This window comes from Electrona antarctica, assembly GCF_951216825.1.
Source record: "Electrona antarctica genome assembly, chromosome: 10".
Lineage (NCBI taxonomy): Eukaryota > Metazoa > Chordata > Actinopteri > Myctophiformes > Myctophidae > Electrona > Electrona antarctica.
The window spans coordinates 28,686,485-28,708,796 of NC_136791.1; the positions used below are offsets into that span (position 1 = coordinate 28,686,485).

The 22,312-nt window shown below is 43.6% G+C and overlaps 1 protein-coding gene across 1 annotated transcript in view; it reads right to left on the reverse strand.

Annotated features, from left to right (window-relative positions):
* Positions 1–608: 608 nt before the first annotated feature.
* Positions 609–22,312, reverse strand: part of sorbs1 (sorbin and SH3 domain containing 1) — a 77,386-nt gene continuing 55,682 nt past the window's right edge. The window contains exons 17-28 of the mRNA XM_079512418.1: positions 19,629–21,134; positions 18,024–18,088; positions 15,573–15,743; positions 13,854–13,900; positions 13,210–13,324; positions 12,252–12,377; positions 11,178–11,372; positions 10,452–10,991; positions 9,668–9,763; positions 8,878–9,071; positions 7,092–7,198; positions 609–5,294 (exon numbers count right to left, since the gene is read on the reverse strand). Coding sequence (XP_079368544.1) covers positions 5,227–5,294; positions 7,092–7,198; positions 8,878–9,071; positions 9,668–9,763; positions 10,452–10,991; positions 11,178–11,372; positions 12,252–12,377; positions 13,210–13,324; positions 13,854–13,900; positions 15,573–15,743; positions 18,024–18,088; positions 19,629–21,134 — 3,230 coding nt within the window. The 3' untranslated portion in view covers positions 609–5,226. The remainder of the gene's footprint in view (positions 5,295–7,091; positions 7,199–8,877; positions 9,072–9,667; positions 9,764–10,451; positions 10,992–11,177; positions 11,373–12,251; positions 12,378–13,209; positions 13,325–13,853; positions 13,901–15,572; positions 15,744–18,023; positions 18,089–19,628; positions 21,135–22,312) is intronic.

Consider the following 22,312-nt stretch of genomic DNA (forward strand, 5'->3'; position numbering starts at 1 on the left):
CGAGAATGTAAAATAATTGTTATTTTGATCAATGTGTGTCTGTTATCTCTCCTATGGTGCCAACATCAATACAGAATAGAATGACAACAACATATTCTTTAGTTTTGGGACTGAGAGGCTAAATCTCATGGTGGTTCCGTGGCTCAAAAGCCAAATAAATAATGGGCCTTGATATGAAAAGGGTTGAAAACCACTGGTTTAAATAGATAGCTAGGATACTAACATGCCAATTGACTCTGAAACATGCACTAGTAACTATTGATTTCAAATTACTGACATCTCCATCCGCTGTTTAATGGCGTGTGTGCAGAGATTAAAATAGGGTGCATTTTGCATCCCAAAAGCAGTTTATAGTTAAGGGATGCAATAAAACAACAACCTCTGCATCCACGGGATGCACTACTGTACTACTTTTTTATTCTAGTTTATTTTGCTAGCTTTAGTTCATTTCTTCTTCTGTTTTCTACATGATAACCATATAAAATGAAATAGGAGTTAAATGCTGCAATTTGTAAAAATGGCAAAATATGACTCCTAACGTCGTTGAAGTGGGACTCATAAAGTGTACTTTACTATACCACTGTATAGAGACAAGACAGTTAACTTCAAATTGTTTATATGGTTTATTAAATATTGCATAATACCGAAATCACAGCAGTGTAGGCCTATAGCATCATCTTCATTTTAATATTGTCAATGTAACAGCACTGCAAATTGAAGCAAAAACACAAAACCAGAACCTGTTGCAGGTTGTGCATCTCGGCAAAACTAAACAACACATTCTCATGATTATTAATCATTTATTCGAAGCATTGTGTCTCACTGTAGATACTTGTTACAGTAAACTGACAAGTTCTTTAGTAAATGGTTCTCCCAATCACATATAGACTAGGACTATATGGGAAAACAATCATAATATTAAATATGTCATGGATACATTTCAGTGATAAACAAAACAAACACAAAAAATAAGGTAAATTAAAATGAGGCACAATTTTGCATCTGACATAAGGCATTACGGGCTCCGTTTTCGTCACCGCTAAACCCCCTATCCCTAAACTTCTTTGCCTATTTCATTGTTTTTTACTATTTTGCAAAACATTTTTGAATAGTTAAAATGGCCAGTCTACAAGCTCACAACGTGTCAATGTAGACTAGGCTAGTTGAACTATTCAAAAATGTTTTTCAAAATAGTAAAAAAAAGAAAAGAAAAAAAAGGCGAAGAAGTTTAGGGATAAGGGGTTTAGCGGTGACGAAAATGGAGCCCTACATTTCTCACAGGTGGCAGTGTAATGGTGTATATTATAACATCACATGTAATGGTGTATATAACATCACATGCAATGGTGTATTTTATAACATCACATCACACTCCCTGTGCTCAGTAACTCATCACTCTGTGCTTTGCCAACATCCTTCAGGTCAATATAACTTGGTGCAACTGATAGAGAGCTCATTTTGACTTTTCCATCACTTGCAATCTGTTCTTTTATTTTACATATTTACAATCCTTATTGTGCCATGCTTGCTCAATGGTTTGCATGTCCATTCAAGATCAACGTTAGATATAATATTTTACATATTATGTATAGTATACACTCCCCCAAGAACATTCAGAAATCCATACATTCACACATCCCGGTGATGTTTTAGGCCGCACATTGTCCTATATCAACTTTCTACAGTGATTTCTTAAGCCTGATTTATATTAAATTGTGCGCCGGTGTCTCGCATTGAAAATAAGCAGATCTGCAAGCTCACAACACGCTCACAACCAAGTATAAATCAGGCATTACTGGGTTTTGGATGTAACAAAATTAGTGAGTCTATCATGAAGTCTATCTGAGATGGAGTACACCTCTCTGCAAATTGCATGTGGATCTTTAGACTACCTTTGTTCTAGAAAATAAAAAAAGAGTGAAAAGGCATAAGTACAAGCATTACTGATGATAGCCAGTCTGCTGTCGGAAGCCATGTTTACAAAAGTGGGAAATCTTTTTGTTTATGTCTACGGGAGTATTGATTTCTTTAACAGAGATGAAAAAGCATCAAACCTCTGTTGTGTAACAACATAGATCTCCATATCAGGAGCTGACCTGTACTGACATTCCATATGTTGATCCTTCCCCATCCATGTCTCCCTTTTGACTGATATGGCCAGTGTCCATTTAAACTCTATGGGCCTGCCCCAAAGTTATTAGTGCAGCCGCAGCCGGCGAAAACTAGGGTTCTCAACAGGCCCGGAAATTAAGATCTTACCCCCCCATGCCAAAGCGCCAGCGCTCTCCCAGCAGTCTGCTGTCACCCAGGCGGATGCGAGGTCGCTTCTCGCCCGCAGGCGTCTTACTGGTAAATAATATATATATACTGTATATATATATGTTTTTAAGCTACACATTTTTTACAGTAAACGTTTACCATATCAGGATAATTCAGACAGAGACAGGTAAGCTGTCAGTGACAAAAAGTCGAATCATTTGACTTTCACATACTTTCCTGTGACAGTGGTAGTTATTGTTATATGTGGGGACCCTCACATCCACCCTCATCCATGTGATAATCCACGCACAATAAAAAATGCTAAAGAATGCTAAAGAATCTCTTGCATCTACTATGTGACCCTGTTCTGCTTGGGATTGATTGCATTCTGATTGAGTACAACACAGGGGATGATAGCAACGATGAGGAATTTGATGAGAACAAAGGGACTACAGGTATCACCTTCCAATCTGCATTTGTAGAGGATCTTTTCCACCATATGGTGCCTGTTATGGGATCTGATGATGCTTGAGATGGGGGAGCTCTGTTCTGAAAGGAAGACTGCTCTGACGCTTCGATATGAGAGTTCAAAACAATCTTCCCTGAGGGACTTGTTGCAGCCCATGGACCAAATATTAAACTTGTGACTTATTTGTCTGCACGAATACTGAGGCAATGGTTGATGCTGTTTCATGCTCTGAATGGATCTGTTGATACGGTATCTAGCCTTTTATAGTGCATGCTGTACTGATGTTGACTTATAATACCTTATGAGTTCATTCCAATAACTGTATAACCTAAGTTGTACACAATACATATGAAAATATTTAGCCATATCAGTTAGGCCTCTGAAACGGTTTCTGTACACATTTACATGGCTGGAACATACAATGTTGAGAGGAAGCGCATGGTTAAAATGTCAATGTGCCCTTAAAAAATCAGTATGATTATACACTAAACAGCCTGGCGGCTTTCACTTAAAAGACATCAATGTTTTTGTTTCATGATTGATTAATCTACAATTATCTCGCGAGGGGGAATCTCCCAAAAATGTCCAAACAGGAAGTTAAGTGCTACCACGCCTGTCCTGTGGTTATGCTGGAGCCAGGCTAGCCTATAGGCAGCTCAGTCTGCCATCAGCTACCTTACAGACATCAACCGTAACCACACACAGCTTATATTACCTCTAGTTTTAAGGACGAGGTATGACATTTTAACATGTGACATATGTTCGCTTAAACATGACATATATGACAATGTTTTTTTTCCTTCTTTCAATTAGGCTATACAAAAGATTGGGTTGTCTGCCTTCAGAGGTATTTACTTTGTTTTACGGCAAGTAATGCTTCATTTATACTCTGCTGTCCGATGGTGTTGCATGCCGAAAATGGCCAATATACAAGCTTACACTGAGCTTATTGATCGGCTATTCTCGGTGCACAACACAGTTGTACGACAAAGTATAAATCAAGGCTTAATACAGTGAGCGTGTCTCAATGTTTGTTTTGTGATACTGACAGAGGTAAAACACAAAGCTAAATGTGATTTCCGTCATACACTAGAATTATTGCAAAGGTGTTTAAATAGAAAACAAAAGCAATACTGAACTGGGAGCCGAAGCTTTTGGACTGCATCAAGTAATGTATGCTCTCATAAGGAATGAGCCAATGAATACTGACAATAGAGTTCTTCAAAAACGGATAAATACTTTTCAAGGTATTGTGAATTTTCACACGATAAGGAAACCTCCCCCCCAAAATAAAAACAAAAAACAAGGAGCTCAAAATATGTTTTCTACTTCAGAGACTTATGTCTTAAGTCTTATGTACATTACAGTACATTTACTTCTGGGAGGACATTGGGGTGACGCTTGGTGCCACTTTCTGAAATGTATGTTACATGTACACTTGTACAGTATGTCCATCAAAACATTACAACTTATTGGGTATCCTTTGGGAGAAAAACGTATCCATCCTCTAAGTGGCCTATCATAGTGTCATCAAATGTAGTTTTCTGTCTGCATCTGTAGCTGATAGTGAAAAAACACCCCTGGTCCTTGAAGGTAGCTGATGACAAAGAGCTTCCATCCCACGTGACATCAACACACTGGCTATTTTCAGACTGGCAGCCCAAATCCGATGTTTTTGGCCTATCTAGACTGGAATCTGATTGTTTTTCTGAACAGCAAAAAAAACACATGGAAATTGATTTTTGCAATTCAGATTTGAACCAGGTGGTTTGAAATGTCATTCAAATCAAGTAAAGATATGTCTCAGTCTGGACACTCAAGACACTCAAGTCCTTTTTCATAGCGTGTCACGAATGACGATAGATCTGCTATATTGTTGGCGTGTGACACCGTTGTATGACAGTATAAGTTAAGCAAACTCAACTAAGACTATATGTCATTACGTCATTACGTACAGATGGGCTATACGCAAAGTGTGGACAGCCAGTCCTAAAGATCATACTTGAGAAACCGGAATCGGATTTGCCTGCAGTCTGAATAAAGCCTCCGAGTACCCCAAATCCAGCTCCGGTCAGAAGATCCACTCTTTCATCCATTCTTTGCTTATAGCTGCTGCTCCCGGCCGCACCGGTACGTGCTACGTAAACACTTGTGTACAAAGTAAATGACACTGACAAAAAGTAGGCTATAATACTAGTATGTACAATGGTTGGTGAGCGACATTTTCGAAGAGTGATTTTGACTTAGAAATGACACTTGTGGTCAAGGTATACACCATACTGAGGTTTGGGCAGTGAGTCAACAGCTGTTCTCCGTCTTCGCCTCATGCACTTTGAACATACCTCACACCAAACCGATCACCTACCCAGACAAAATGGATTCACCTGGCTAAATGACTACACTATAACCAACAGCCATGCGCAATAGTAATGACTTCCCCACGCTCCACATCCACCCCGAGTGTTAGAAGAACCATGATTACAAATCTTTACAGTTCTTTACAAGTTCACCTCCTTCACGTAGTTTCCTGGGAACGTCCCAAACTGTTTTGTCCTCTTTGAGGTACCTGGAGACAAAGCAGAAATGGTAATATGTAAGATTGTTGTCCTTACAGAAAAACACGCAAAAAACAAACACACAATCAACAAACACATCCGCTATGTGGTGAAAATGCTCGCCAGTGAGGTCACACATTAGCCTGGCTAAACGGCTGATTCGGTCTGGCTTTAGCCAGGCTAGTCACACATGCCCCTGCTGACTGGGCTGGAATCCCTCTGAACATTTCCCCCTGTGACCCCTCTAAACTAATGGTTCGTTCCCCCTGTGACCCCTCTACACTAATGGTTCGTTCGGCTCCACCCTGTCAACTCGTAAAATCAGAAAGTTCCGAAATTACCACCAGGAAGTTGCAACTCGAATGGCTTGAGAAAGTAATAAATACCAGGGTAAACTTGGTCCATGATTCACACGGTGGACAACCGTTAAACAATGTGTCCATGAGACACATATCCATAAAAGTTCCATTCCTTCCATTGTGTGTAAATGATTATTAATAGTGAGCCTAGCAGGTAACAAAAACAAACACCACAGTTTATGCCTGTGCTTCCACTATTCTCATATTACAAGTACATTAAGAAGTGCATTATTGGATACAGTTGTGTAGCAACAGTCCATAGATTTCATAGATACTTGTTTGACAGCACTGTTGGATTCATGTGTATTTTCAGACCTTTAACCACTTCAATCGTCAGCTTGTAGATCAGTGGTTAAAGCTGCTATAAGCAATAATATGTCAACATTTGAATGACCTTTTTTCTTTCTTTTTTGGTATTCAGACAGCCAGCAATGGGTAAAACGCTCCCCAAAAAAATGTAGTCTCTGTGACACATCTAGGGGCCGCAATCTGCATTCAAACATTTTCCTAGAAGCTTTGTCATTGGTCAATTTGTCTGTCTACTTCCTGATTGGTTAGTCATTTCGACCGCGTTTTTTTTCCCAACCAATGACAAAGCTTCTAGGAACATCTTTGAATGCAGGTTGTGGCCCCTAGATGTGTCATAGAGACTAAATTGTTTTTGGGAGCGTTTTACTCATTTCTGGCTGTATACCCCCCAAAAAAAAAAAAAAAGGTCATTGAAATTGACATATTATTGCTTATATATCCTATCACACCAAGATTTGACTGTTGAAGACCCCTGCATTAACCTGTTCCTGATGACCCTCAGAATGCAAGCAGGTGGTAAATATGACTTGGTCATGTGACAATGCTCCGTCTTTACGAGTTGACGAGGACCAACAGAATGCACCAGATGTCCCTTTCCCACTCTTAAAATAACACTGCTCCTTTTTTACAACCTTATCTCCACATATTTGTCCTCACTAGTGCCTACAGGTGGCTATGGATGGCTATGGTTCAAGAATGTTTCCATGGATGACATCATCTGCAGGGACTTCAAGCTAATGGACACGCTACTGTAGTTCTTTCTCGTCATGGAATATTAGCTTTTTAAAATATTAGTCACAAAAAAAATGTACATACGTTTGAAATCCCCACCGAACATAGCAGATATGGTAATGTCCATGAGCATTAGTAAGGATTATGGAGATTAGGTTGGAGAAAAAAAGGCATTTTCCTCGAATAAAGCAAAATTACAAAAAGGAGAGTGGATACCCCGCTCTCCTTTTACAAAACCATTTGAACTATATTTAATGGTCCCGGTGTCACCACTAAACATGCACATTGCACTCCATGCAAGCCTCTCCTGTCACTCTGAGGAAACCCTATATGGACGCATGGGACGTGACACAGTGACTATGACTATATCTCAGAGGAATCCTATCCTTGAGGCCCTATGGCACATACCAACAAACCAGCCGTCATCACACTTCTCCATGACGCTGACAAGATCTCCCTCCTGCAGTTCTAGCTCATCCTCGTTCTGTGGCACGTAACTGTACAGGGCCTGAAAACTGGAGCACAGCAGCATGCAGACACATGATCACTAACGGGGTTGAGACACATGAAGTAGGAATGTATGAAATAACAACAACGATAGAGAAATGGTTCCGCTAATATATAAAACAATGTAGGTCCATATATCAGTGTCATTGGTGGATATCGACTGCTAAGGTTTTAGGATATATGGATCCGTTGCAATAGTTTAGCAGCAGCTAAACTATTGTAGCGAGGCCGTGTGTGAAAAGATGTTTCCCACTATGTTAGCACAAATAATATAATATCTGGCATCTTATTCCTTTGATTAGAAGATTTGTATTATTGCTATCAGACTGACTCAAATGTCGCTTCAAAGCTGGTGAGTGATTTTCTTTGTTGTTGAAGTAAGTGTTAAATAGCTCAATATTCTGATAGTAATCATTGTTAGTGTTTGTTCAGAGTATTTGTTCAGTAACAGGTGTATCTATATATCCATCTCTTAAGTAAACAGAAAATAGACTTTCATGTCAGGATACCAATTTTATCCAATCAGGAAAGTGAACGCATAGAAAAGGAGAATACAGGATAAACAAGTGAAAGTGGAATTGATGGAACAAACAAAAACAAAAGAGCAGGAAAAAAAAGTGGACACTGGAACACCGCAACTACATCTTTGATCTTACATTAAAATACAAAATAATTTGTGGGGTTCTCTGCCCTGTTAGGGTAAAATTGGTATCCCGATCTGATAATGTATCTTCTGTTGGAGAGAGAGAGCTGGAGAGATGGAGAGACTCCTGATATTTTGACAGCTCGTAGTCACGATGCTAGAAACCTTAATCAACCAACATTTCGGCAAGCAGGTTGCCTTCTTCAGGGTATAAGACTCCTGATATTAACATCCACTCTAGTCTACAGCAACAATGATTACTATAGAGCACCGAAGTATGACGTCAATATCGGTAGAGGGCGCGAATCCACAGGTTCATGTACTTTTTATTTGAATTGTAATCCCCATATGATTTTAGATCGCCTCATATAAGGACTGTGTTTGAAAAATAAACATGTCACCCCGGCCGCTTCACTCATATGGATATGAAGAATCAACTGACTGAGAGAAAACGCTATTGTTACTGCTACTGAATTAGTTATATTTTCGCTAGAATCATATATGAGTGACTGACTGTCGCAAACGATACAGAGACACCTCCCTGACAATAATGCAGAGACAGCTTGTTTATTTTTGGACCACAATGCTTATAGTAGACGATATTAAGATAGTTAGTTTTAGTCACATTTTAGTCACCTGGAGTGTTTTAGTGTTAGTCGACTAAATATAAGATTTTAGTCGATTAAATCTACAGTTGATTTAGTTTTGGCGGGCCTCGGTGCCGTCGTAATGGCTGATTTTACACTTGTTGAAAATAGCCGATCTACAAGCTATTCTCAAGCGTGTAAAGTGTAAAATGACTTGTCTTTTACGTATACTGGATCTCCACTAGTCTCTTCCTAACATTTTAGTCTAGTTTTTATTTTGTTGATGAATATTTGAAAGTATATTTAGTCTTAGTTTTAGTCATCGTAGCTTTAGTTTTCATATACAGTAGTTTACGTCAGTGAAAAAAAAAGGTAGTTGACAAACATTTTTCGTGATAGTTATAAGTCGACAGAATGAATCAACAGTGCGACTGCGAAGGTTGCAGGTTTCACTCACATTCCACAGCTGAGGCGGCTGCCGGGCTCCGGGCTGCCGCTGTGGGACAGGGGTTGCTGGGAAATGATGAGAGATTGTTTACTGGGGTGGGGGGGCAGTCTGTGGACAGAGTCATGGCGGTAGGAGGACGGCAGGGTGCTGCAGTACCTCACCGAGGTCTCTGCTATGTTCATGATCTCGTTACACACCGCCTCCTAGTGGTGGCAGGCCGCCAGGACCAGCCCCCACAGGAAGACACACAAGCAGCCAGTAGCCGAATCCACCCACCAGGCAAAGAGATGAAGTTGTGGAGGATTAGGGGTGTGAGGAGTTAGGGGTGGGAGGGTGGGAAGACAGGAAGTAGGTCCAGTAAGTAGCAAAGGCAGAAAAGGGAAGTGATCCGTTAAAGGGCCAGGAAAACCAGAAGAGATGGTGTTGGAGCCCGCGGCGGGGGGGAGGAGGAGGTGTAAGCATGGAAAAGCAAGACACCAGAGTGAGTGGCACGTACAGGAAAATAATGAAATATTAGTTAACGTTGTCGTATGTATGAAGAGCATGCGTTTATCGAGGCAAAGCATACGGAGACAGAAGTAAAGTACATGTAATGTATTTTACATGTAAAGGCTCTGTAAGTAAGTTAGATGTAATGGATCTTTAGCGATGGCGGGTTAAAGAGTTAACGAGATCATGAAGTCCATATATCTTCTAATCTATGTCCTATACAACACAGGCCTATACAACAAACATAGGCCTATATACACATAAACACATAGGCCCATTGTGGTGCTACAAAATCTAAATAGCACCTTACCGCAAATGAGTTAGCGTTGTTGTTGTCGTGGATGTCGTACAACATGACAGGACTTCTGGAGGTCCGTCCTTGGTAGTCAGTGTCAATCTTCACCAGCTGGAACAGAGACGGAGAGAGAGAGAGAAACACTGGAGTCAGTCGAAGGTTTTACAACCAAATAAGCCATAGGTTTAGGATTATTGGTCATTTCTTTTGCCAGAGCCGAGTGGCGTTCAAGTTGCATTTCCCTGCGGTGCAGCTCTCACATGTACCAACCACGGCTATTCCAACAATTAACGCCAACACCTGAAACCTTTGCTGTCAAACTGTAACTGTACTGTAAAAAAGTGCAATATACCTACGAGGGAATGATCAAGTTAACCCACATCAACCGTCTCAGAAATAAAGAACAAAGAAAATCTATTCTTCAACATGCAGCCACATGCTGAACTAATTTGAAAATAAAATGATCTGATTACACGTTTATACTATGATGCAGAAGAAACCTGAAAAAAACTAACTACGTTAGTAGTGTCACACAACACCATGCAGACAACTCACAGAAAAGCCGTAAACAGTGTAAAAAAAAGGTTTCCTTATGATCTGTTCATTACACACCCATTCGTTTTTAAACACCGGATACAATGCAAATCCAGATTAACCCGACGGTTAGTCTGCACGACAGTGTGCTGCACAAAACGCTCAGACAAGCGGCCATTCAAAGGCACCATATTGGGCCCCGAATAGAAGCCCTTGTCCCAGTGTGAGCTTTGAGATGCAACACCGCACACCATGCAGACAATACCTCTGCTGGGCTATTTCGCCAGCTGCCGGGGGCTTCGCGGCCGCCGCCCCCATCTCTCTCCGCTATCCCGTCGCCGCTATCCCGCTCCCCCTTCAGCCAGCCCTCCAGCACCGGGCCCCCCCCGCACGACGGGCTCGTGCTGCGGGACACGTGTGGCGAGGGAGGGTGGACCAGGAAGTCCTCACCTGGCGGCGGGGTGAAGGTGAGGAAGGGCGTGGCCGAGCTGGGCCGGGGAGGGTATGGCGGCGGCAGCGGGGAGGCGGAGGGGGAGACGCCAGGGGAGTTGCAGTACGGGCTGCCGTGGTGGGCACCGACGGGAGGCACAGGGCTGGCGGAGAGGGAGGGCGGCAGGTACTCGCCGCAGCGGTAGGACCCGCTGGGCAGCGGGGGCAGAGGGGGCGTGGGGGCGGCGGGCGGGCTCGCTCCTCCCACGGTCAGCGAGATCCATTCGCTGGAGATGTTGCGCACCTCGGGGGAAACGGAGCGGCGCGGGGACTGGGGGAGGGGCATGGGGGAGGTGGTCAGACGGTTACGGTACAGCTATCAGAGTGGCATGGGCGCCGGGCCGGGGGAAAGAAGGCACGGGGCGGAGGAAAAGAGGAAGGAAAACGTAAAGGGAAAGGATGAAACAACTTAAGGATGACGTCAGCAAAACAATAAATGTACATGTGGTAAAAAATGAAATGCCGGAGGCTTCCTTTGTGAGCGGCATATTGCTCGCTGTACCTGAGGAGACGCGTTGGTGCTGCGCTGAGGCGATTGGCTGACAGGAGGGTCAGGATATTCCACGCCATTTTTGACGCGGGGTCGTTTGTGCACTTCTATGTAGGTGACAGGGAAGATGCCTTGGCGGTTGGTGCCGGAGACCTTGCCCTCGTACCAGTTCTCGTCAACTCTGCGAATCAACGTGATCCTTTCTCCCTGTGCACACAAATTAACACAAACAAGCATGCGCGCACGCACGCACACACGCACACGCACACACACACACACACACACACACACACACACACACACACACACACACATAGTGTCAGCATAGTGCACAACCTCAGGTGATAACAATAGTGTATGTAGGGCATCAGGGAGAAACCACATGCATCGTGTTTCAGCAGCATAAATCAACGTTGCCTTTGTGTGTACAGTATGTGACTCTGTGGTGTCTGAAGGGTGGAAATGTAACATGAGGCAAGGTGTTACTGTAAAAATAGCATGCATGCTCAGCAACACTTCACTGGATGGATAAATCAGTATAGCTTTGAACGAGAAAAATGGGGAGCTGGGAGGGATTTGCTTAAATGGCATGATTCTGAATTCAATCTGTTGAATTTGCAAACGACTGTGATGGGTTTCCCCACCGCATTTAAGGGGTTGTGACATACAAAAATAAGTTAAAATTAAGTTAAACTTATTTTATTTTTTTTAGGTTTTCTGAGCTCAATTGCACCCAAAAAACCTGATTTTTTAACATTCAGTAGATTTTCTGTAGTCTGGGGTTTTCCGGCTCAAACAAGTGCTCTGATTTGCCTGGGTACTGTGAGGTAAGAGTCCACAAATCCCATATTATATGACATAACAATTTGCCAGCAGATGTCACTGTTGAGGGATTTTGCCTGTTTTCATTGCAGCTCAAATGGCTTCAGAACACACGAGAAAACCCCAGACCACAGGGGGAAAAAAATCCACTGAATGTTCAAAGTTCCGGGTTGTGTGGCTGTAATGAATGCCATAAAACCTAAAAGAAAAAATAACCTTTATAAAATGGCTGCCATGTGAATATTATTATGGCCAATTCCATACCTTTCTGAAGGACATTTCAACCACTGTGTCCCCAGTGAAGTTAAAACGTGCCAAGGCTTCGCCGTACTCCAGCACCTGAACTGGCACACATTTCTTTGGCTGGGCCTTCTCTGTGGGGGGGAGGAGCTGCAGTATAGAAAAGTACAACAGTGTGTGAGAAACACATTTCTCTTTTTTTTTTACTTTTACAAAACATATCAATACTGAAATGCAGAACTACTTACGTTACAAGTAAAGTCCGGAATTCAAATGTACAAAAAAAGTACAAAAGTATTGGTGTCAAAATGTACTTAAAGTACCAAAAGTAGAAAGTACTCAGTCATTATGCATAATGTCCCATTTCAAGTTTTCACATGTTTAAACATCTTTTGAAATCTACAAGCTCACAATGCGTCACATCGCGACGCATTGTGAGCTTGTAGGACGGCTATTTTCAAATGGCCGAAATGTATAGGGCTGAAGTAGTTACTGTATGTTTTGTGATAATAATCTAAATCTAAACTAACGTTTTCAAATAAATGTAGTGGAGTAAAAGTAAAACTTTTGGACCTGAAATGTAGTGGAGTATAGTAGAAGTAAAAGTATTGGAAATTGGAAAGTTAAGTCCAAATAAGTACAGTACTTAATTAAATCTATTTAGTTACTTTCCACCAATGGTGAGAGAACACCATTTTAACACATTCTCACGCCGGGCTTATTGCTCTTACTTCACACTCAGGCGTAACAAGGGTAACAGCAAAATGGCTGCCATGTGGTCAATATGACATCCAGTTTACAGTGTCTATTCAGACTCACAGCTATTGAACTGCATGTAGAAATGTCATCATATTTAAATTACATTTAAATTGGCTCATTGTGAAGGGGTAATACAATTGCACTGCTTCAGTGGCAATGTGTCTTGTATACTTGCTATTCTGTCTAGGTTCATTATTACCAAGACAAATTTAAGTCTGCCTACCTCGACGTAACTTCTTGGGAAAATTCCAACTCTGCCATGATGCTCCCCTTCATACCAGTTCTGATCCACCTGTCGGACGATGTACACGATGTCTCCCTTTTGAAACGGCAACTCCCTGACAAAACACCACACACACACAAATGAAACAAATAAATACAATTGAAAAACTAGTCTGGCTCAGATGTGTTACAGAAGGCGTTCCCAAACCTTTGACCAAACTGTGACCAAATTAAATATTCGCCTGGGACCCAAACTAGTGAAAATAGCAGATCTACAAAGCTTGGCTATTTTGAGTACTTCTTAAATAGTTGTTCTAATGTATGGAATTTCTGAAATATTTCTTTCATTGCTTCATGACATTACTGAAAAACATCATTGGATTTAGTTATTAATTTTTTGGGGGGAATGTTTTTTGAAAATGTTTTGAAATAATAATAATAATAATAATAATAATAATAATAATAATAATAATAATAATAATAATAATAAACCAAAGGGACCCGTGACAATGTGTCCGCGACCCACTGTTTGGGGAAACAGTGTTGTTACAGTGTGTGTTGAACATGATGACTGGAAATGTGAATGCTTATATTTTCTCTCACAGAATATTTCATGCATGTTGTGGCAAACAAACTTTCACCTACTTTAGAGTCTCAGCTCTGAAGTCGAAGCGAGCCAGGGCTGGAGTCCTCTGAGTGTACACAAAGCACAGCACGGTTAGAAGAAAAGAACACTATTCATTATTATTATTATGAGAACAGGGGGGCCACCAGGGGACACGGTGGCACAGTCGGTAGTGCTGTCACCACATAGCTTCGATTTCAACTGGGGACGCTGTGGGCACTGGGGGCGTGCTCCCTCCTCCGCGTCATCAGTGCCCATACCCGAGGCGGCGGGGTTGGCGAAAGGGCCTTTCTGTGTGGAGTTGTATGTTCTCCCCGTGTCCCCTAGAGTAGGTACCCTCACAAAAACGTGCAGTAATTGTGGTCTCTAAACTACCTCCCCCTGGCCAGTCGGGGCGTCAGGGGCCACCACAATTGAACATATACCCTTAATTAAAATGATACCCTTGATCGTGTTAAGAGCAAGAAAAACAAATAATCACAAAAAATATCTAAAAGAAAAATTACAGTTACACTGTGTTATATATACAGTACGAAGTATAATTAATCACTCTTGCTATGATGGAATTCTGAGAATATTTTGTTTATTAGCCACTAGTGCTGAGGAGAGAAGCTTCCAGTGTTCTATAAACCACAAGCCTGTAAGCTCATCTGCTTGTGTGTGTTGTGACCTTTCTGTGTCCCCCAATCTCCCCGAGAAGATTCTAGCAATGACCGGAATGACACTCTTGTCACTGACTCTTGTGTTTCTGTTTCAGCTCCATGCAGCCCCGTCACGTTACAGGGCTGTGTTTCTGTTTCAGCTCCATGCAGCCCGTCACGTTACAAGGCTGTGTTTCTGTTTCAGCTCCATGCAGCCCTGTCACGTTAAAGGGCTGCCAAGAGAGCAGGCAGACAGCATAGTAAACAGCAGGAGTACTAGTTCACCTCGAGGTAGCGCGGTTCACTTGGGAACAGGATCTCAAATTAGAGAGTGAAATATTCACAGTGAAAATGGCACACTGTGTCCGTCGAGTGCACATATTCTGTGATAAACTCAGCTGATATATTACTCTGCCCCTTTTGGTCCACAACACAGCAGAGGAAGCCATCTGTGAACACAGACACCCCACTGACGCATCCCCCCTTCCCCAGCCAGGCACCAACTGACATAGCATCTGCCATGTTCTTTTTCCTTTAACCACGTTCAACCTGGCCTACCTGGCCTATTTTGGGCATTTCATTATAGGAGAAAAGTTTCCAAATTATTCAAACATTTTCTAAACTTTCATATCAGCTATTTTCACTATCTGTACATGTTGTATAATTTAGAAGTATATAAGGCTTTATAAATAATAGCCTACTGTATGTATACAGTATATGGTATCTGTATGTATGTATATCCTATGTATATGGCATAGATGCCAAATATTTAGTATTATATCCGCATTATAGGCGATCATTTCATACAATTTACAAATGTTTAAGTATAGCAAAAATAAATAGCAGATCTGTTGTAAACTCGCGTCACCAGGCTTTCCACCTCGGAGGAAAGCCTGGTCTGTGTTACTAAATTGTCGTGTGAACCGGTCTGGAGCGGATGATATCGTTACGTCATGTTGTAGTCATTGTTCTGTAGTCATCAGGCAGGAACAATCAACAAAACCATACTACAACATGACATAGCGATATCATCCGCTCCAGACCGGATCATGTATGTATGTATGCACCACTGCATACGTACATACAGTACATACATACCTCTATGCCTGATTTCCTCTTCTCCGTGTTGTCTGTGATGTTGAGCAGGTCTCCGAAGCGCTCGTTGGTGATGAACTGATGGTGCGTGGGGACGATGCCCGCGTGCCGCCGCGAAGCCGCGTCCGCCTCTTCCTGCTCGCGCTTCAGCCGCCGCTGCTCCTCCAGGATTTTCTGCCGGGAAACAAAGGAGGAAATGGGAGTCTCGTTTGTCTCTGGAAACAGAGGAGGAAATGGGAGTCTCGTTTGTCTCGGGAAACAGAGGAGGAAATGGGAGTCTCGTTTGTCTCAGGAAACAGAGGAGGAAATGGGAGTCTCGTTTGTCTCAGGAAACAGAGGAGGAAATGGGAGTCTCGTTTGTCTCGGGAAACAGAGGAGGAAATGGGAGTCTCGTTTGTCTGGGGAAACAGAGGAGGAAATGGGAGTCTCATTTGTCTCGGGAAACAGAGGAGGAAATGGGAGTCTCGTTTGTCTGGGGAAACAGAGGAGGAAATGGGAGTCTCATTTGTCTCGGGAAACAGAGGAGGAAATGGGAGTCTCGTTTGTCTCGGGAAACAGAGGAGGAAATGGGAGTCTCGTTTGTCTCGGGAAACAGAGGAGGAAATGTGAGTCTGGTTTGTCTCGGGAAACAGAGGAGGAAATGGGAGTCTGGTTTGTCTCGGGAAACAGAGGAGGAAATGGGAGTCTCGTTTGTCTCGGGAAACAGAGGAGGAAATGGGAGTCTCGTTTGTCTGGGGAAACAGAGGAGGAAATGGGAGTCTGGTTTGTCTGGGGAAACAGAGGAGGAAATGGGAGTCTGGTTTGTCTGGGGAAACAGAGGAGGAAATGGGAGTCTCGTTTGTCTCAGGAAACAGAGGAGGAAATGGGAGTCTCGTTTGTCTGGGGAAACAGAGGAGGAAATGGGAGTCTGGTTTGTCTGGGGAAACAGAGGAGGAAATGGGAGTCTGGTTTGTCTCTCTGACGACCCCTGCCAAGATATATGGCTTCCTTTTCTTTCCCCACTGTTTTATTCATGCGGCGGACTTGGCATTATGTAACACGTTTGAATGTATAATGCATGAATATCTGAATATCTTCATATCTGAGTTTTTTTTTAAAGTAGACACGTGACGTGACACACGTGACGTGACACACGTCTCTGTGCGGAAACATAGCCCGCAATGATTTATTTTTTGATGTCAAATGCCTAATTTACACTGTCGCTTCGCGACAAGAACTGATCCGTTATATTTTCGGCAAGCGACACGGTACACGCAGGAGTATAAATTGAGCTTAAAAGATAGGGCAACAGATATGGGACAATTTCATATTTGTATATTTATATACTATCTAGACAACAATATCAGTTGCTTTTTTTATATATAATGACTTATATTTCTGACTTAAGTCATTTCTATATATATATATATATAGAAATGACTTAAAAGGCGGCTGTGCACAGAAGGTAGTAGTAGAATGGAATTGAAGTAGCATGAGTGGATGAAGTAGCTAATTGTACAGTACTTTCTGCAATGACTGTATGTGGTACAATATCGGCCTGTATAAATGTTTTATTGTAAATTTAAATATTTTAAAACTAGCTCTAATTGCAATGCTCTGGAACCCTTTCTACAGCTAAATAGCTCGGGTGAACTTTACCAAGGTTTCGACTCCTGACATCACAGCCTTGAGTATGCTGGGAAACAGGGACGCGCAAAGAGTGTTAGAGGGGCAGGGGCTGAAATCCCGTAAGAGAGCACTTTTGGGCAAAGAAATAGTGAAAATATCAGATCTACAAGCTCACAACGCGTCACGCTGCGACACGTTGAGAGCTTGTAGATCAGCTATTTTCGGGGCGCAACCCAGCACTCTTTAGCTAGTGGAGATGCGATGTACGACATGGATTTCTAAACAAATTAGTTCAATGCAAAATACTGTGTTCAAGTTCAGGAGACTTCGGAAGAAAAGCAATTCTCCTGAATGCTGCCTTCCGGGCATGGCATGGAAAGGAAAGGAGGGCATTTGCATTTCTTTCACCATGTAGTAAATGCTGCATTCATGGTCTGGAAAGGGCAGTTGTTTTACAGATAGGTAAAAGGGCAGGGTCTGAAGCCCCCTTTGATGTCTATGTGTGCACGTCCCTGCTGGGAAATGTTGGAACGCTTCAGACACCAACACTTATCTAACATAGAACTCAATTTTTCAGGCTTTTGATTATTTTCCATAAACCAATGCTATTGAACACCCTTTAGGTCTGTGTGTTGCTTATAAAAACAAAAATGGAACCAATGAAAAGTACTAAAATGTGCTTCGGACAAAACCACCTAAATCCATTGGACCCTCACAATGTCTGCTAAAGCAACCAACTCCACAACCTCTCCCCCTCTCATGCAAGTCATTGACAATATATAACCGTTTCCATGTTTTGAAGTGTCTCCACAAGCAAGTTTGTTTTTGCGGTTAAGAGGAAGTTACCTCTTTATCTCCATGACGTCTCCTCAACACATCATCCTGGTTCTCCCCGTGAGCGGGGGACGAGTCTGAGTCTGGAAGGAAGCAGAACCATAGTTATACCGTGAAGCACTAGTGTCTCCATTGCATTTATACAAGAAAACATTGCGCTATCACAGTCCTCGATTTCAGTGAATATAGCAACATGTAGGAATATATAAAATAGGCCTTGTTCATGCTTTGACCAAACATCATGTGTGTAGTAAAAAAAACCAAACACCAATGATAACAATAAAACAAAATGCACACACACACACACACACACACACACATCCAAAAAGCAAACCGTATTCCCACATGCACATTGGAATAAACACAGTGATTTAATGTATGTTCATGAAAAAAAATGAAAAAAGAAAAAAAGAAAAAGAAAAGAAAAGAAATAATGAATAGAAGAAACAAAAAATGAAACACATTTTTGTTCTTCTTGGACAGAAAATATACAAAGACAAAATGGTTTACTGTTATAAACTATGACCAAAGAGCATCATATCAGTTTATAGTTCATTTCACTCAGTGAACTACGTGGCTGTGCTATTTAGTTTCCGCCCCAACCTCAACAGTACTGTAGAATGAGTTCACTGTATTCCCCAAAGGAAGGGTATTGAGAAATAAATAACTAGCAGCTTTCTTTCTGTGAGCTGTATTTGTCACCCGCCATACTGTACACACAGTGTGTGTGTGTGCGATAAAACAATGCTCCAGCTGCTATCTAAAAGGAAGCCAAAGCAGGAAACATCTTGCTTGACTTTGGACAAAACCCCATATCGTCGTAGTGATAGAATGAAAGATGCAAATGTTGAACACAGTCGTCGTCGTCGTCCCTCCCCCCCCCCCCCCACAGACAGAAAAATAAAAACAAAACAAATAATTCAAAATAATACTGACACTGTAATACATCACTTTGAGAAGACTGTATGCAATACTACTTGGAGTGACCGCCATAAACATTATAGATTCGCCAAAAAGAGCAATACCATAATGTTACAGTTCTGTGACGCTGTAACCTTATAGAGCTGCAGTTGAGTCACTTGAATTTCAACTTTGACATTAATATACTTTAGGGTTATATAATAAAACTTTTATGCAACCTCCAATCATAATTCTAGTATTAGAACGGGTGGCGAGTAATGCTTATGTGGCCTTGGGCGTTCTTGCATGCACCTCAAATCTGATGTCACCAGAGGACAAGTATACATTACCAAAAGCTGCCTGAGTCCCCCTATAGTCACTGAAGTTTTTTGATGGGTGTCTGGGGGGGGGGGGGGAGTTGTCGGGCGCAAGACCTTGACTCATTCACCATGAAATGGAAGAGAGTGCCAAAAAAACACCACACTCAGAGCTGAGACGGAGGCTTCAGCAACACTTTCTAACACAGCACACAGACCAGAGATGGAAGGTTTCAGCATCACGTTGTGGCAAGAGGGACACAAAAAAAAAAGAAAAAAGTGAAGACGAAGAGTCGAGAAAACGAAAATGAAGGGACCACAGAGATGGGGGGGCACGCATGTAGGTGCGGGACAGAGGAAGAGGGTGGTGACAGTGTGAGGAAAGTATGGAGATAGCCACCTCTGCGGTAAGCGGCCATGGGATGCAGTAGGTTTCCGTTGGCGTCCATGAAGCCCTCCCCGTTAGTCAGGCGCTCCGCGGTGCCTCCCTCCCCGTTGCTCAGCCTCTCCAGCACCTCCAGAGAGGACAGGCGCTGGGGGATCGAAGGCCTCCGCTCAGGAGAAGCGCAGCCGAGCCGCGGGCTCCCAGCCATCGCCCTGGTGGCTGTTAAGGTCCTGCGTGGCGCCTGCTGCTGCTGGGACTGCAGGGACTTGCGTAGCCGGAATGGCGCGGGGCCCATGAGAAAGCGGTTCCCGGGGAGGGCGGTTACCTGCGGCGAGGCCTTCTTCTCCGGAGGCTGCGCCGCCGTGGCCTGCTGCCGCTCATGCCTCAGGATGGTGGTGAAGCGCGTGTAGGATGCGGGGCAGGAGCCTTTACACTTGCTGGGTTTGAGGTGGAGGTGGTGGTTCAGGTGGTGGAGGTGGTGGTGGTGGTGGTGGTGCTGTGGAAGGGAAGGCGTGGTTGGATTTGTTGTGGGGCTCTCTGATGCGCTGGTGCTCGGTGTTGTCATGGGGATCCCTGACACGCCGGAGTCTCCCGGGGAGTTGTCCACCGTCCTAGTCCCCGAGGGGGACCCCGTCTGCCCCGAGGGGGACCCCGTCTGCCCCGAGGGGGACCCCGTCCGCTCCCAGGACGCGGCCTCCTCCGTCGCTCCGTTGCCCGACGACGAGGCCTCCTCTCTGGGCGCCCCGCCTTGGGGGGCATCCCCCAGAGGGCCGGTACTGGTCTGGGCGGGGTCGGCGGTGACCAGCAGGGACTCGGCGGACACGGCCGATGCCATGTAGAGGTGTGGTGTGGGGCTGTGCGGCGCGGAGGGGCCGTTTCCCTGTCCAGAGTGCAGGGTCGGCAGGGAGGAGCAGCGAGTGGGCAGCGGGCTGGACCGCTGGATGATCATCTCGAACTCGCTGACCCGCGACGAAACTGAGTCCCGTGGAACGTTCCCGTCGCCTTCTGACCTTTCCCCCCCATCGACCCTGGCCTTCTCGAAAAGAGACGCCAGGTTGCGGACGCTGCCCACGGGGCTGGAGCCCAGCGAGCCACTGGGCCTCTGGATGTGATGCATGGTCCTGTACAGGCTGGAGAACTCCGACACGCTCCTCCGGGGCGCCGGGGAGGAGTCACTCCCCAGGCCGTCCGTCGTGCCGTCGGAGGGACTGCAACAGGACTCGTGCCTGCTCTCCCTGTCCTCCGCCCCGGCACAGTCTGAGACACATGTCCTCGTGTACAGATCCTCACAGCTGTGGGCCTTAGGGTTTCGCTCAGACCTAGTCCTGCACTCCTGACTCTCGCCACTGGGGGGCAGAAGCTTGGGCTTGAACTTAGAAGGGAGGATTTGGGGTATGCAGGCTTTGGCAGCGGACAGGGCCTTCTTATTCTGACACTGGTTACCTATTGCATTACTGGCAACACGACTATTTACAGAGGAGCAGGGTGAAATTATATAGCCATTCCCACCTTTATAATCCACTGGCAAGCATGCAGGACAACAGAATAAACAACATATTAGGTTACAATGGTCACAGGTTCACACACACATACACACTAAAACACAGTGTCAGGCACATTTCTAAAGTAAACAACAAGCTTCCGTCCAAAATTGATGAGAAGAGGAAGCAGACTTGATGCATTAAACACATCAAGTAATCAAAATGACTGTTATATTAATAGCGTGGCACTGCTGTGTAATATGAAGTATAAGGCTCTGTTAAAGATGGAGCAGGGCAAAAGCTAAACTACCAAGTATATTATTGTAAATCTAATAGTTTACTCTTTTAGTCAAGATCACTATAAGCAGCAACATAAATAGTGAAACAACACAAAGGAATATGAGAATATTATGCCATGGAAAGCTATGCGATGCTGTAAGTTATGTAAAAATCAAATTAAAAAAATACCAGAAAACAAAGGTAAAGGATACCCTGCACGTGCACATGTCTCACTGCAATATCAATAGATATTTATAACAACAAAAAAAGGCCTAACAAAAGCATTCAAAGTAAATGCCTTACTGTGCACTCAAAACTATGTGTGCAGATCATCTGTCTGCTCATGACTATATAGTCCTAGATATTCCCACTTTGATTGATTTCATATCACATAATAACGCCACATTATGCTCCTCTCTCTAATATTTCACTGTGCTCTCTTAACAGAACTGCACAGTACTTGACTGCTGTCTGTCTCTGCTGATCTGTTGCTCCCACCGTCCTCCAATCTGTCGCTGTAGTTATGAATGTGTTCTGCAGTACGTCAACGGAGCGGGGGCATCAGTCTAGCTAACAGTTCCTCATAACGCTGTAGTTATGAATGTGTTCTGCAGTACGTGACACTTCAGCGGAGCGGGGGCATCAGTCTAGCTAACAGTTCCTCATAACGGAGCCATAGCAAAAAGCACCACAGACGGAATGAGGAAGGGAAACATCACTTTCTCACCCTGTGAGAGTTCTGCTGAAGCGTGACTAATCTCTCTGTCTCAGTCATGACTAATCTCTCTGTCTCAGTCATGTCCGACAGAGACAAAACACACATGCGGAGCACAGAGAAGGTGATGTTGATACCAAACATCTGCATCTGGCATCGAGAGTGAGGCTAACCCTGTTCGCTCTCAGGGAAGTTTTGTTCCTTGAGACACAAAGCCGTATACT